The sequence below is a fragment of the Amblyomma mixtum genome, chromosome 6, assembly GCF_055824585.1.
Source record: "Amblyomma mixtum isolate Tamu chromosome 6, ASM5582458v1, whole genome shotgun sequence".
NCBI lineage: Eukaryota > Metazoa > Arthropoda > Arachnida > Ixodida > Ixodidae > Amblyomma > Amblyomma mixtum.
This window is the reverse complement of record NC_143017.1, coordinates 113,498,409-113,512,917: the sequence shown is the minus strand read 5'-3', so window position 1 is coordinate 113,512,917 and position 14,509 is coordinate 113,498,409. Positions and strand designations below refer to the sequence as shown.

Genomic DNA, 14,509 nt, shown 5'->3' with positions numbered 1-14,509 from the left:
TGATTTGCCATGAATGTTAAATGAAACTGCATTTTGCTAAGGCAGTGAAAACACAAAGTCGCTTTTTCAGGCGCATCGACTCGTAAATCTTTGGTTATGAATGAGTTAACGGCAGTTTATATTATTCATTGTCGAGCATGCCTCTGATCAGGTTACCGCCAGCAGAACGAGGCGAATGCCCGTAGATCAGTGATGAGAGAGCTGTTTCCTCTCTCACTTACTCTCCGCGCACCGGAATGTCCATTAGATATAACAAATAAGTGTGCTACATAAAGATAACAAAAGCTACGAATGGTAGCGCTGGTCCCATTTGTTTTTCGTGCATGAAATCTCTGTATATGCAAGCAACATGTGTAATTTCAGACCTGCCATCTCTGCGATGACTGCAAAGAAGTTAGCGGAGCTCTGGTTGCTTTGCGCCGTCTTCGCCGTCCTCGTATTCTCGGCAGCGGAAGCAAGTTACACCAGAGCGTTTTATGAGGTGAGTATCGCTTTGATTTTAAAGTTTATTCAGTCCTATAGCATACAGGTTTCTAAATGCCTGGTTGCTGTAGCTTTCTATTGGTTCTGTTGCGTGAACAGTTGCTGAAGAGGCGCAGAAAAGAAATAAAGCACTTTTGAGTGCTTTTCAGGCACCCTTAACTGCAGCTCTAAGGAAAAGTATGTTGCCTGAAATATCTGAATGCATTGGTGGAACGGATATATACAAAATGGGATATTGCGGTTCTTTACTTGCATAAGGTTATATTGTATCAAAGGCATACTAACGTAGTGCACGTTTCTTTACTTCATTTTTTTTGTGCGTTGCTATTACCTGCATCTGTATGCGTGCAGTCTTACGTTTTAAAGCATATTTGTCTGCAATAGAGTGTTTGTGCTCAGTCTTCACCACTCACTTATTCTGGCTTATTCCGCAATCCTTGCAGTCTGCTACAGAGCATTGTCTTCCGTTAGTACTCTTTCCATTCAACTGTTAGCGGTTTGCATTGAAGCCAATAATGATTTCCTTCTTTATCGAGGTTATGGGAGTAGGCTGTCGTCAGCGGTGTATTGTCGAGTAAAGACTTGCATTTTTTTAAATATTTTTTTCTGACAAAGTGTGCAATGGTCCGGTAAAGCTGCACGGCCCTCAAAGCTGTCTCACCGCTAGGAGAAAAAAGCAGATCTTTCGACATTAGCCCATTGTAACCAAATAGTTGGTGCTGATATGTTGAAAAGCACAATTTTCGACTGTGGCCTGCTGTGGTGGTCGAGTGTCTATAGCGTTCGGCCAGCTAACCAAAGGCCGTGGCAACAAATCCAGATACCGAAATCCAAAAGCTCTCATGCGATGTGTGATGTCAGTGCCCATTAAAAAATCTGAAATTGGTCGAAGTTAATTCCAAGCCCTCCACTATGACGAGACGTATCTGAAAGCTAATCTGCACCTTTGGTACGTTAAAACCGACTCACCACATACGCCCTGAATTCTTGGGATGTGGAGGAAGATTTTTTTTTTTAAGTAGAGATTTAGGGTTTCAGAACAATCACACTGTAAAACTGCTGAGAAGATGCAGTAAGACATCTCTTGCGTATGCGACTAGGTTCCGCTTGAACCATAATGGAGAATTTTCACTATCTTCCGAGTTTCAGTCTTCTGAACAACTGTCAATGTTATACAGGTTATATACGAATTGCGACTTTTTGGGATTCCAAAGTGATTACGATAGTCCACTCAAACAGGAACTTTTCTTTTCCAGCGCTATAAGAAAGGAACCTCTCAGTCTTCCACAAATTAACTGCATGAAATGGTAGACCTAGCATTCCTTGAAGCAGCGATTCCCGAAGAAAATTATTTAGCTCAAAATAAGCGACCAGGGAACGCTTTTAAAGAAGCTCGTTGTTAGAAAGCTTGCGCAAAATTGCGCACTATTGATTTAAAGTTTTCAATAAAGCTCAGCAGGCCTGGCATCGACTATCGAGTTTCGCAAAAGGACTAAATATTTATGCATATTCAACCCAATTAATAGCTATTGTTGATTCCTCATTGCTCTGAAATGAACGGAGAAGGTTTTACAAATAGGATAAAACAGCGCAATGAAAGACAACACAAGGGAAGGACAAAACACCAGCGTTTACTAACAACCAACTGGTTTATTGCTACAGGTGAGGCAGCAAATAAATGAAATGGCACGAGTAAAAACACAAAATAAGCATGACAGAAAGATACCGCACAATGACACAACTTGACTGAAAAAAGGCACGTCACTGATTAAGGTATGCAAGTTCCTTAGGTAGTAGATTTGTCGATGGGCAGCTGATACATGTGTTACCTAGCGTTTTGATATGGCAAGCCTCCGAATCGAGCCTCGTGGTCTCATCTTTATAACGGGCGATGGTAGTGGTCCGGTTGAGATGCGCTTCGCAATCTTCACACTCAACACAGTGCACAGCAAGATGGTTTCTGCGAGACTTGTTTTCTACATCTTTTGCATGTTCACGTAGTCTATCGTTGATGCATCGTCCCGTCTCACCGCTGTAGAAACTGCCACAAGAGGTCGGGATCTTGTAAACGACACCAACACGACACTGAACAAACTTCCGCTTATGCCTGTTCTGGCAGCCTTTTTTACTTCCATCCTCATTAACACGTTTGCACAATTCGCTAAGTTTATTCCTGGCTGAAAAAACCAGCCTAACGCCTTCTTTGCTCACTATCTTCTTTAGACTGTGCGAAACTTTGTGCACATACGGGATGCACACTGTTCTCTTTCTTTCTGCCTGACCTGCATCGGTGCGCTTGGTCTTTCGTAGACTACATTCAGCAAGCAGGGACTCAGCAACATTTGACACCATCTTCTTGGGGTACCCTGCTGCAGATAGGCTGTTCACCTGTGCGTAGAATCTGTCTTTTTCTGATGCAGACTTGATCTTTGCAGTGCGGCTCTTAGGCATGCCTTGGCGATACCACGCTTAACAATCTTAGAGTGAGCTGACAGGAAAGGGAGAAGGCTCTTCCTGGACCGCGGCGAGTATGCCCAACAAATATGGTTGTTAGAAATTGTCAGTTCCATGTTTAAAAACTTGAGCCTATTATTAGAGGGGAGCTCTGAAGGCAATTGCAGGTCATTAAGTTCATAACACAACACGTCAAAAATTTCTGCAGCGCTGGTGTTTTGTCCTTCTCTTGTGTCGTCTTTCATTGCGCTGTTTTTTCCTATTCGTAAAACATGTACCAACCAGCCCGTATTGGCCCTCTTATGGAGAAGGTTCTTTCACTTTACGTTTCTTCTTCTGCTGCTAATGCAGTGCTACAACACACAGATTTATTAAATGGCTTATGGGCTGCGTTTCTTGCGCTATTGTTTCGTGTTCGACGAAATGATTGAGTAGCCACCATTCGTCAGAGCGGGGTAATCGCCAAATATTTCTATTTACCGAGCATATCCCGCCTTCCCCTCAGATTGCTCCACTCCCACTCAAGGTTCACGCATTATTTAAGTAATCGCACTCACCCGCTGCAGCGGACGCAGAGGCAACCGTTGATGACGTACCTATGCTACCGGTCGGATGTGACAGTTGAACCGGAGGACGGCGTGAACTTGGCCGCCCTATGGGACGGCACTAAGCCCAAGAACAACAAGGTCAGCGGCCCGAATTGGCTTGAAACACGCGGAAAGCCTGACAGCTATGTGATGTGAGTACACGCTTGGAGTCTAACGAGGAAAAGAACTGCGCTAACGTTCGCTGTGAACATGGTAACTTGCAGCAGGAATAAATTATTGTAGAAATAAAGGGCCGTGGCTACGTATTCGTATAAGCATCGTTGCTCTGAGCAGGGCAAGTGTATAGAAAAATTCTGAAAGCCTTCAAGCCGAGAGGTGTGAGAACTGTGGAATGGACGTTAGTTTACAAAAATCTGTAGATATGTGTTTGACTGAAAAGAAGGTTCGCCATAATTTCACTTATAACATGAATAATAGTAGACTACTTTCAGTGTTGAAATTTAAATATCTTGGTGTATATTTAACCAGTTCAATGTCTCGCTTTTCCACGTGAATTTCGTTACTGCCAAAGCCTGTCGTGTCTTGGGCTTTCTGCGACGTAACGCTAAATTTTTCCCTTTAAAGAACAAAGAAGTGCTGTACAATACAAATGTTAGAAGCATAATTGAGTATGCTTGCACAGCCTGGAATCCGAAATTCTTTCTTGACATTCAAAAGCTAGAAAGAGTTCAGAATTTGGCCGTTCATTTTGTTTTCAATAACTATGGGCTATATTTTAGTCCAACGAGCGCGAAGAAAGCTTTGGGTAAGGACGCACTTCAGAAACGTATGAATGTTCTGCGTTTAAAATTATTTCATAATATATTTCATTCAAGAACTGGAATACAGAGAACCAAATATATAGTCAACCCTTATTATGTGTCTTTACAGAGAGATCATTCACTTTAAATTAAAAAATACAGATGACGGACTTACCTTTTCAAAATGACTTTTTTCCACGAAACGATTTCGGAATGAAACAAGCTGCCTAAGGAAGTAGTGTCCATATTATCAAATGATTCATTTTCTTCAATGTTGTGCCATTTTTCATGTTTAATAATTCCGTGTTCTTTCTATTTCAATGTTATATTTTTGTGACCACCTGCACGCGGTGACATTTGTATACTTTTTCTCTTTCAACCCCCCTCCCTGTAATGCCAGACAATGGCGCGGTGGGTATGGTGATAAATAAAGAAATAAATAACTTTATTCCGACTAATGTTTCCTCAAGGCCCGAAATTTCAAGTCAGGAAAGCGTAGGGGGCTTCCGTTAGGGTCGTCTTCAGCAATGCATAGCAGCACGAGAACAGAGCACAGAAAAACACAAAGGCAACCAAGCGCTTAATTTCAACTTTGATTCAAAATATCCAAAAAATAGAACATACAACCGCTGAAAAGAAACGTCCACCATAGTTAAAATATGAACACATGGCTTGGTGATTAGTGTGGTGAGTTTCGAAATTAAAGCGAAAGTTCTGCACTTTGACTTCGTGTCTTTCTGTGCTCTGTCTATGTACTTATACGCGCTGCTGAAGAGGATGCAATACCAACCAGCCCAAAAGCTTGTGCTAGCCATTGTTTGCGGTAGCCCGTATGCGGTAGCACGTATTCGATGATGTGAAAACGAGCTTGCGTACGGAAATAGAGAAGGTCAGGTAGATGAAAAAAAGAAACCGAATGCAGACATTGGTCGTTAAGGCGGGCGAATATATTAACTGGCCGCAGTTTGGCAGTCATATCCTTTAATTAGAGCCGTCGAAATATTTGAAATCTTGCTGTAGTGAATTCAATACTTCGCTATTCCAGTCGCTGAAAAAAAACGCACATTTTCAATATATTTCAAAATGAATGTTATGTGTTCTCAATTTTTCGTAGTTTTCGAATAAAATTGGCAAGAATTCTTGCCAATTTGAAGTTTTCCTGGACGACTGTTAAAAAAATTTACCAATCCAGCGCCTAAATGCGTGCTGCTGCAATCGGTCTCCGAGGGAAGAAGGCTGCAGTATCGTGACGATTCGTTTCTATTTCAGATTTTGGATTATGGCCTAGAAAAATTATTAATAAACATTTACACAAAGCTTTAAATGAGCGCTCAAAATCAATGAGGTTTCTGTGTCACTATGCACTCGATACAAAATATGGAATGTTAGCAGCTGTATTACCCGTAGCATGTAAATTTTATGCATTTTAAAGTGAGATGTTGTTCGATATGTATTCTGAAAGTTCTCAAGATCCAGCTAATTCTATAGTGAGCTTTAAGGTATGAAACTGGTTCTGCATGCTTTAAGCTCCCTTTCAAGTTCCCATATATGCACTCTAGAGACAAATGTTGGGAACAGTACAAATATTAATAAAGAATTCGACCACCTCATAAATGTTATATCATCGTGCTTTAAAGAAACAAGTATTGATGCAAAATCTTATTATTCTGATCCAATATGTCCTTGGCGAAGGACTGAGGTCTTAGACGCTATACAAACTAAAGATAAATGGTATAGAAAACACAAGGAGGTCAAAGCCAATGAATACTATCTGATACAATATAAAATAAATAGAAATAAAGCTCTAGCCTTACATAGAAAATCAAAAAAGAAGTATCATACAACTCTTATAGAAAGCAACCAGCATGCTCCGCGTAATATTTGATAAATATTTGATTACAGTTCGAGAGAAGGATTATATACTGACAGGAATTATCCCACCAACTAGAGCCACAGAAAGCCTTGCGGAAGACTTTAATCAATACTTCTGTAATATAGGTCCAACTCTTGCGAAACAACTAAATATGCACGAAGCCCCCGAGCTCCCAACTCCTGTACTTAATTCTTTTGTTTTTGATGACATTACTCGTGATGAAATCATTTTTACTGTTAAAACAATGACCGGAAGAAGAACACCAGGTAAAGATAAGATCACCTTACTCGTCATTAAACAGCACATTGGGGAACTCAGTGAGCATTTAAAAAATTATTTAATGCTTCCTTCTACACGACCATATCCAGACGCATTTAAAAAAGCGCAAATCACTTCCATATACAAGTCCGGTAGTAAGGATAACATCCAGAACTATCAACCAGTATCAATATTTAGCGCCCTTAACACATTATTTGAAAAGTTATTGATTCAACGTTTTACACATTTTTTAGATAAATATAACGTACTAGTAGACAACCAGCATGGATTCAGGAAAAACAGATGTACTTCCATAGCTGAACAGTGTTTAAGTGAATTTATCAACAAAGCATTAAATAATGAAGGGTATGTAGTTGGTATTTTTATTGATATTAAAAAAGCGTGTGACACTGTGAACAAGGATATACTACTATCAAAATTACACTGGTGTGGATTCAGAGGTCAATCAAAGCAGTTTTTCGAAAGCTATCTTTCTGGCCACAAGCAGTGTGTGAAAATCGACAAATCCGTATCAAGCGTTCATTCCATCCTATGAGGCGTGCCTCAGGGTTCGGTACTGGGACCATTACTCTTTTGTTTGTACATTAATGATCTGCCAGGTGCTCTGAATTATGCCCAAACTATTATGTATGCTGATGATACAGCCCTTCTGTTCTCTAGCCATGAAGCTAATATGGTCGAAACGCACGCTAATACGGATCTTTCTCTGATATGCCAGTGGTTTCTACACAATAAATGAACAATTCACACCTCAAAGACTAAATATATTGTCTTCTCCAGTCTATATAAAAACTCAAATAGTTTAAATGAGTTACGAATAGGCGCAAACCCCCTCGAAGGAGTCGGTCAACAGGTATATCTTGGTGTAACTCTAGATTCAGCTTTCAATATTAGTCCTCACATAAATCGTGTAGGCAGTAAATCGAGGCGGTCTTGGTTTGTCTTAATAAAAGCTAGAAAGTTCTTCTCGCTTCGCAGATTAAAAATTTTGCATTATTGCCTTTTTTAAAACGATATGACTTACTGTATAGAGTCCTGGGGAGTTATGTTTAACAGTTACTTAAATCAAGCAGCAATTTTACAAAATAGAGCCCTTCGTATAATAACACATAGTAAACGCACAGGTAGATCCGCTCCGCTCTTTCGTGACCTAGACATTACACCTTTCTGTGCTATTCGGGATTTCAAACTAGCTTGCGTGGTTATACATATACTAAACCATAACATCCCACTGTCATCATCTGTTTTCGTTTATCAATCTCGTCCAACTAGAAATTTTTTCAGTTGTCGTTTTAGCCTTCCAGTTGTGAATAATGTGTGCGGTAAAAGAACTATTGCCTATGCAAGTGCTAAAATTTAGAACCAACTGCCAACTAACTTAAATATAGGTCAATTGTCAATCGCCAAAATAAAGAAGTTTTTTCAGAGCCAGCAATGTTCGACTCCACTATAAATCAGTGTTTCTCTTGGATGCACTCATTATTTTATTTTTTTGTTTTTGTCCTCCTAACTATTGTATAATTTCTTGAGTATTTCGCTTTTCTGTGTGTATAACTGTCGCATAACTGCTGTATAATACTGAGTTGTCTCGCTATAATATATTGGCACTTCCTGCATGGGCCCAAGTCTAGCCGAGAAGGCTAAGGGCTCAGATAATTCGCATGTATTCTTTTTATTAACCGTTTGAACAAATCTGATTTTGATTGATTGATTGAGTGATTGATTGATTGATTGATTGATTGATTGATTGATTGATTGATTGATTGATTGATTGATTGATTGATTGAAGTGTGTCTTAGACGCTGATGTCTTGCAGGGGAAACTTCACGGCTGAGTATGACCCGTCAGCAGATATTATAAAAGCAGTGAGCAATGGTATGCTTTTTGATACATTTTAAAAGTTTTCACCTGGGAGATTGCTTAGTCGACATTAATGCACTGGACTAGCAACTATAATACTTTCTTCGTGATGAAGACATTTTATCGACTCTAAACATCGCTGAGAAACTCTTCTTTTCTTAGTTTGGCTGCATTTTTTCCGGCTGCTAATGCGTTGCAGAATCAGACAACCTACTTAAATCTGTTTTTAATTTGATGAGACACTATAAGGGATTAGTTAGCTATGGAACATTTCAATACGAGAAAAGAATCTGGTCTTCATGAATTTTGTCTCTGAATTGCCTATCATTTAGGCGAACAATAGCTATGTGGGGCTAGATAAATAATTTAATGTTAAAGGACTCTAAAACTGTTTGTTGATGGGCTGCTAAGCTCGTAAATCTGGCACTCATATATTTATATGATGAGCAACGCTTACGATATGCGAAATGAATACAGTGGGATTGACACCAAGCGAAAGTGGCAGTTGATTAAACATTTTCTACTAAAGATGCTCCTCATCTTTCACTCTCACCAATAACAAGTGGCACGAACACATACACTACTTTTGCTGCTATTGCTGACTCTTTCAATATCTATTTTAGTGCATGTAGGAGCCTTCGAGCTGACGTCCTTTCGAATACTCTGTCACGCTGCCTCATTCCTTTTATCTATCTCCCACCACAGGAGATGAAGTACACGCTTTTATTGCGTCAGTTAAAGTGACTGGTGCAGGCCTAGCCCTCATAGCCCTCGAAAGCAAATTCGGTTTCTGACATTGTATCACTCATTATTGCAGGTCTAATTAGCAAAATCTAAGGCAGGCGTTTTCTCTAACTCACTACTGATTACTAAGGTAGTTCCTGTTTTTAAAGGAGGCGACAACTCAATCAGTAATTATAGTCCCAATTGTATCCTTCTTTTCTTAACCAAAGTTTCCGAAAAATCTTCCTTAAGGTTTTGATGAGCTACCTAACGAAATTTAACTTACTTTATCCTCACCAGTTCGGCGCCTGGCAAATTTATTGTACTGAATTTGCGCCTATAACTTTCACGGAAACGGTTAAAAACACCATTCGTGAAGGTTGACTACTCGGAGCCCTAGTTATTGATCTCACTAAAGCCTTTGACTCTATTCACCATATTATTTCAGCTGTATTAAGTCGGTACGGGATATGTGGTTCGGCACTTGAATTTATTCACAGCTACATGACTGACCGACCCAAGTAGTAGAAGTGAACACCAGCGTTTCATATACTAAAGTTGGGAATGAAGTATTCCCTCAGGGATCTATTTTGGGCCCTGTACTTTTTTGTCGAACATTAACGACTTACCTAAACCACTTTCTAACACTCAGCGCTTTCTATATGGGGATCGCAAAAATATTTAAGAGACATAAATGTACTGGTAAACTTCACGTCCAACTTAATAACGATCTAAAAAATATTCAGGCATGGTAGACAAAAACTTGCTGCTCTTAAATTTGCAAGAAACAGCACACGTAGTAGCTCATTCCCCCCAAGGCAGTATTACTATGCCTGAATCAGGAAAAATCGGTAACAATTTGATACCCCTTTCTAACAGTGTTAATTTCCAGGGCGTCGTTTTAGATAACCATTTGTTTCATTGCCATGTCCAATCTTTTCTACAAAATATATTGTTCGTGCAGTCACAGCCACCTTTGTTACTGTATTTCTTCTTGAGGCAACATATATTCCACTCATCTGTATCCTTTGCAACATCTCCAAAACAAAGAGCTTAAGACTAATGACAAAAAGGCCATTTGGCTTCCATTTCCTTCTACTCTATTCCAGTCCAAACAGTCGGCCTCTTAGCCAATTACACTAAAATGATCAGTTCTTGTTAATCAGGTCTTTCATCGTGGCGTAGAACATGAAACATTCCCCAAGCATAATTTAAAAAAAAATACTAATTAAACTAGGTTTTCTGAGCCTGTTAATGTACTCCTTCACACCTACGTACTTATTATAGGAGATTCTCCGCAATATTCACCAGCATAACATGATGAAATTCTTTACCACACTAAATTCAATCGCTGCCCAACAGTTCCATTTTTCTAAACCACATTAAAAATCTTGATTAAATTTTTACGTACGGTGATACTATTTTTGTTATTCTTTGTCATTGTTGTACTCCACGCATATATTAGACTGAATCAAGAACGGATATGGCCTCACGGGATGAACAGTTGCTCACAGCGACGACTTGCTTTGGACCGTGGTGGACATGCTCATGCTTGTTTCATTTTTGTGTACAAAATATTTAAGAACATTACGGTCTTTATGCAGCCATAGATCGTTAAAAATCTGCTGCGAAGCTTTACATCACGCAACTTGAATAGTTCTTGATTGAACATTTGAAGAATGTGCTAGGAAGATAAAAGATGAGGAAAATTGGACAAAAAACACGAAGTACTACTTATCCAGAATTATAGACAGTCTACACTACTTAATTGTGCTATTTCTTTGTCGTCATTGTTTTCTTCACACTGCAGGCGTGCAAGAAAGCTTGCAAGTTGTACTGCCTCCTTACGACGGCCAAGCTTATTACTTTAAAATAAGTAAGTAAATTTTGATGTCTTCTTCAATACTGAGGAGTTGAAATATTATATTTTCTTTATAATCTCGCCTTGTAAAAAGTACCAGATATGCGAGTGACATGCATCTGTGCGAAAAGCAAGACCAACACGTTGTTTGCAGCTTACCGAGCAGAGTAGCGATGCCCTGAGAATTACTTGGCCGATAAGAGTGCCTTAAACAATAACAGGGATACCTTATTGAGAGAGTGCTCCGTACTAATGCGTAACTTATATAGAAGAGAACTAAACGCTCAAATATCGGCTTTTAAGTTTCAGGCTTAGTCAACGAGGAACCAAGGAAGTTCACTATGTTGAAGAAGTCCGAATTTAGCCAACCAAGGAATAAACAGTGCAGGGCAGTGAAAATAAAACCAAGCACTTTTAATTCCTTGCATGTTTTTTCTTGTTATACATTTGACACATGGGTCTGTAGCCTCCCACCACCGCTATCGCTGAAATACATCGGTAGCTTCTTGCGTGTAAAAGAGTGGAAATGGAGGAAATAAGGTGGCGAAATAAAACGGCGATTATATTTTGATTTGTTTTCATAATCCGCCCCGGTCGTTCTTTGCGGTGTGGGTCAGGTCGCTCTTCCTAGACCTCACGCTGCATTCTACTTACCTCAGTCTGCTAATGATCTGGGTAATGTCACGTCCCCGTTGTCTCTACAATGTCCCACTGTAGGTGGTGGACCATAAAAACGAATTAATATTGATGTAATCGGATTCTTTTTATACCTGTCCAGGTCATCATAATTTAAGGTATTGAATAGCCCCAATATTCTATAGGTTTGAACCAGTTGTGGGTGAAACAGGCTATAGAGTACGGGAGGAACAAAGTGCCCGTGTGCCGTTTTTGTTGCTACCATGATATGTAAACCTTACCGCTAAATTGTGCAATGCAAAGTCATTTCCAGGTGATAGAATTTTACAGCAGGTAATATGTGCTCCACCTCTGTGTTTTTTTTCTTTTTTGCGGACTGGGTGACTTGGAAATCAAGAGCGCGTGTTTTGATTCCTGCAGCACTCCCGTCTCAGAAAAACCGCGTGGTTTACAAGATTTTCGGCACTTCGTCGCTGTGCTGGCACGCAGCTACGCTGCTCTTCAAGACGTGCTACGACGACTGCAATGACAACTGCGGATCCTGCGACAAAGGCAGCAAGGACGAAGGGATATCCCAATGCAAACCTCGGAAGGAGCTGGGCTGCCCCCGAATGCAGTTCGCCCGCTACCCGCAAGCCGCGCCGTTCCCTCAGTGCCCTGTCTATCGCTCCTGCACTTGAAAGCACAGTGGGGCCTTTCTAAGCTGTATGGAATCCCATTTTACGAAATAAAGCGTGGCAGGGCGGATCAGCTATTCCTTGTATCATTAACTTTAGGCTGTAAATAAAAATTTTTAAAAGTGCTTTCCATCTGATTTGAAGAATTTATGTGCGACAACAGGACGGAGGGTGCTTTCGTGTGGCGTGCCAGCTCCGCATGAGTAATGAAGCTACGTCTCTGTTGAAGCTTTGCGGCTTTCGCCCTCTGCCTGTCTTTCTAGGACAGACAACACACCATTGTGAGGTGGCGTATCTTCAGTTTAAACAATAAACGAAGGCTCGCTCGCGGCAAACCCGACGCACATTCGATTTCGTGTCCCCATCTATATCACAAGATTTTTTACTTGCCGATTGGAAGGGACTGACGAGTGAGTCTATATTTTTGTTTTTATATTGATCCGCATTCCTTGGAAAACTTTTGTTTTCATATTCCATTGCTCAAGATAAAAAGTTGGTGCGCCTGCATGTATTCTCACTTTTTTAATGCAGGTATGCATTTAACGGCTACATTTATGCCTCTCTTTGTCAACAATTTTTGTCCGTTGGATTTCTGTCCACCAACACTTGAAGAATATTCATCTAGCTCATTTGGCTATGAGGGATCAGGTAGGCTGAGGAAAAAGTCGAGGACTTTTTCCTCGGTTAGCCAGCTGCGCCCTAGAATTTAGTAATTCTTTACTCAAACAGCGCGCGAAAAATTGGAAACGACTGAAGGACACATAGAGGGTGCTGACGGACGATTGGGCTAGTTGGTTGGATCCAGTAAATGAAAACAGTGCGAGAATGAACGCAAAGGGCGGCTGGACATACAGATAGTGGTACATATAAAATTACAACATATTTAAGGAGCTTGCGACAGGAAAATGTGTGACTAGACAGCCTGTGTGAGGACGCAGTGCACAGGAGACTGTATGCAGTTACCATTGAAAGCCGGATCACCACGAGGAAGCCAGAGTTCGATGCTTAGCATCGCTTCGAAAGGTTACAATTCGCACTGGTACACGAAAACGAGTTGCGAGATGAATGTTATCTAATAAATAGCCTTTAGAGGTGAATCGATAATTTTCACTCAGTGGGACCAACGCCAGAGGCTGTGGCGTCTTGAAAACCACCGCTAATCCCTTGATTTGGTGTTTAGACGGGTACCATATGAAAAGCATGTTGTTACGACGAGCTGTACCATTCTTCGCAAGCATTCACGTCCATTTTGTGCTGGATAAGCCTCTTCCAGAAGCCCTATTTTGGTTTCAGCCCGACCGTGGTTCATTTAACACTAACGTTTAACACCGAAAGAAGTGCAGTTCACACGATGCATGCACATTAAAAAAGTAATAAAAATAAGTAACTGATTAAACTAGAAAGAGACACAATGTGCGTCGTCAGAGAGTTGAGTTAAACTTGAGACTGCCACCCGCTCTTGACATGCCAACCACTACGGCGCTGGCTGAACTTTATCGCACTTGGCACTCATTGCCACTGCTTTCGGCCGGGTCGAGCCACATCAGTAAAAAAGTTCTCAGTACCGAAGAATGGCTACAAAAAATAACACAGCGATCCCACTAAAGCTGCGGCCGACCACTCGCAAAAGGTACTCTGTTTCTTCTGCTGACAGCAGTGAAGTTTAACTGTATCGGGAAAATTGGTGCCGCGAACAATACTGAAAAGCGGAGAAATATTGTTGACTCCACGCCCTATGTGGTTAAAAAGAGGCGTGTGCAGGGAGAATATCGGTACGCAAATTCTTCTGGCTGCCGGCAGAATAAACACTGCGTATTTATATTTGTGTGAGCGCGGTTCACACTACAATATTCTGATTATTTTGCTGCTCCCTCTCGTTAGAGTTAGGTTCATATAAGCTTATGTGAGCGCATAAAACCTCGACTCAAAATTACTGCCACATGCTACCAAAAAGTTAGCGGGCAAAAGCGCAGTACATAAGAAAGCGCTACGACTGGAGGCCACTCCGGTGAAGCTCAGGCTGATTGATGGTGAAATCGCCGTGGTTCTTACCTCCGGTAACGAGCGAAGAAATTACATGAATGAGACATCTGGGATACAAGCACATCTCGGTTCTTCTACTCTAAACTCCCTAAAAACGTTCGTCAGTCAGACGGGGATCTCAGGCGGATCTGTCATGCCAAGCATGGCACAACTTCGGTCTTACTGCCGACGGTAATTTGAGAACCTGACAGAATTGCGTGGCCGCTGTGAAAAATGTGATTACTCTCCAGAAAAAACCGCTAGCTTCTCACCAAGCCAGGAGCAGCGTTATA

At 40.8% G+C, this 14,509-nt stretch overlaps 1 protein-coding gene across 1 annotated transcript; it reads left to right on the top strand.

Moving 5' to 3' along the window:
• Positions 1 to 379: 379 nt before the first annotated feature.
• On the top strand, positions 380 to 12,197 carry LOC149340075 (uncharacterized). The gene is made up of 5 exons (XM_089550648.1): positions 380 to 481; positions 3,504 to 3,676; positions 8,254 to 8,312; positions 10,831 to 10,896; positions 11,938 to 12,197. Exons 1-5 carry the CDS (start codon positions 380 to 382, stop codon positions 12,195 to 12,197), a joined length of 660 nt encoding a protein of 219 aa, XP_089406774.1.
• The last annotated feature ends 2,312 nt before the right edge of the window (positions 12,198 to 14,509 follow it).

Bases quoted from the DNA above. Each gene is read 5' to 3' on its own strand.
- LOC149340075 (XM_089550648.1), top strand. From the start codon at position 380: ATGACTGCAAAGAAGTTAGCGGAGCTCTGGTTGCTTTGCGCCGTCTTC. The intron at 8,313-10,830 runs GTATGCTTTTTG...TTCACACTGCAG, and splicing joins TATAAAAGCAGTGAGCAATG to GCGTGCAAGAAAGCTTGCAA. The intron at 10,897-11,937 runs GTAAGTAAATTT...TGATTCCTGCAG, and splicing joins AGCTTATTACTTTAAAATAA to CACTCCCGTCTCAGAAAAAC.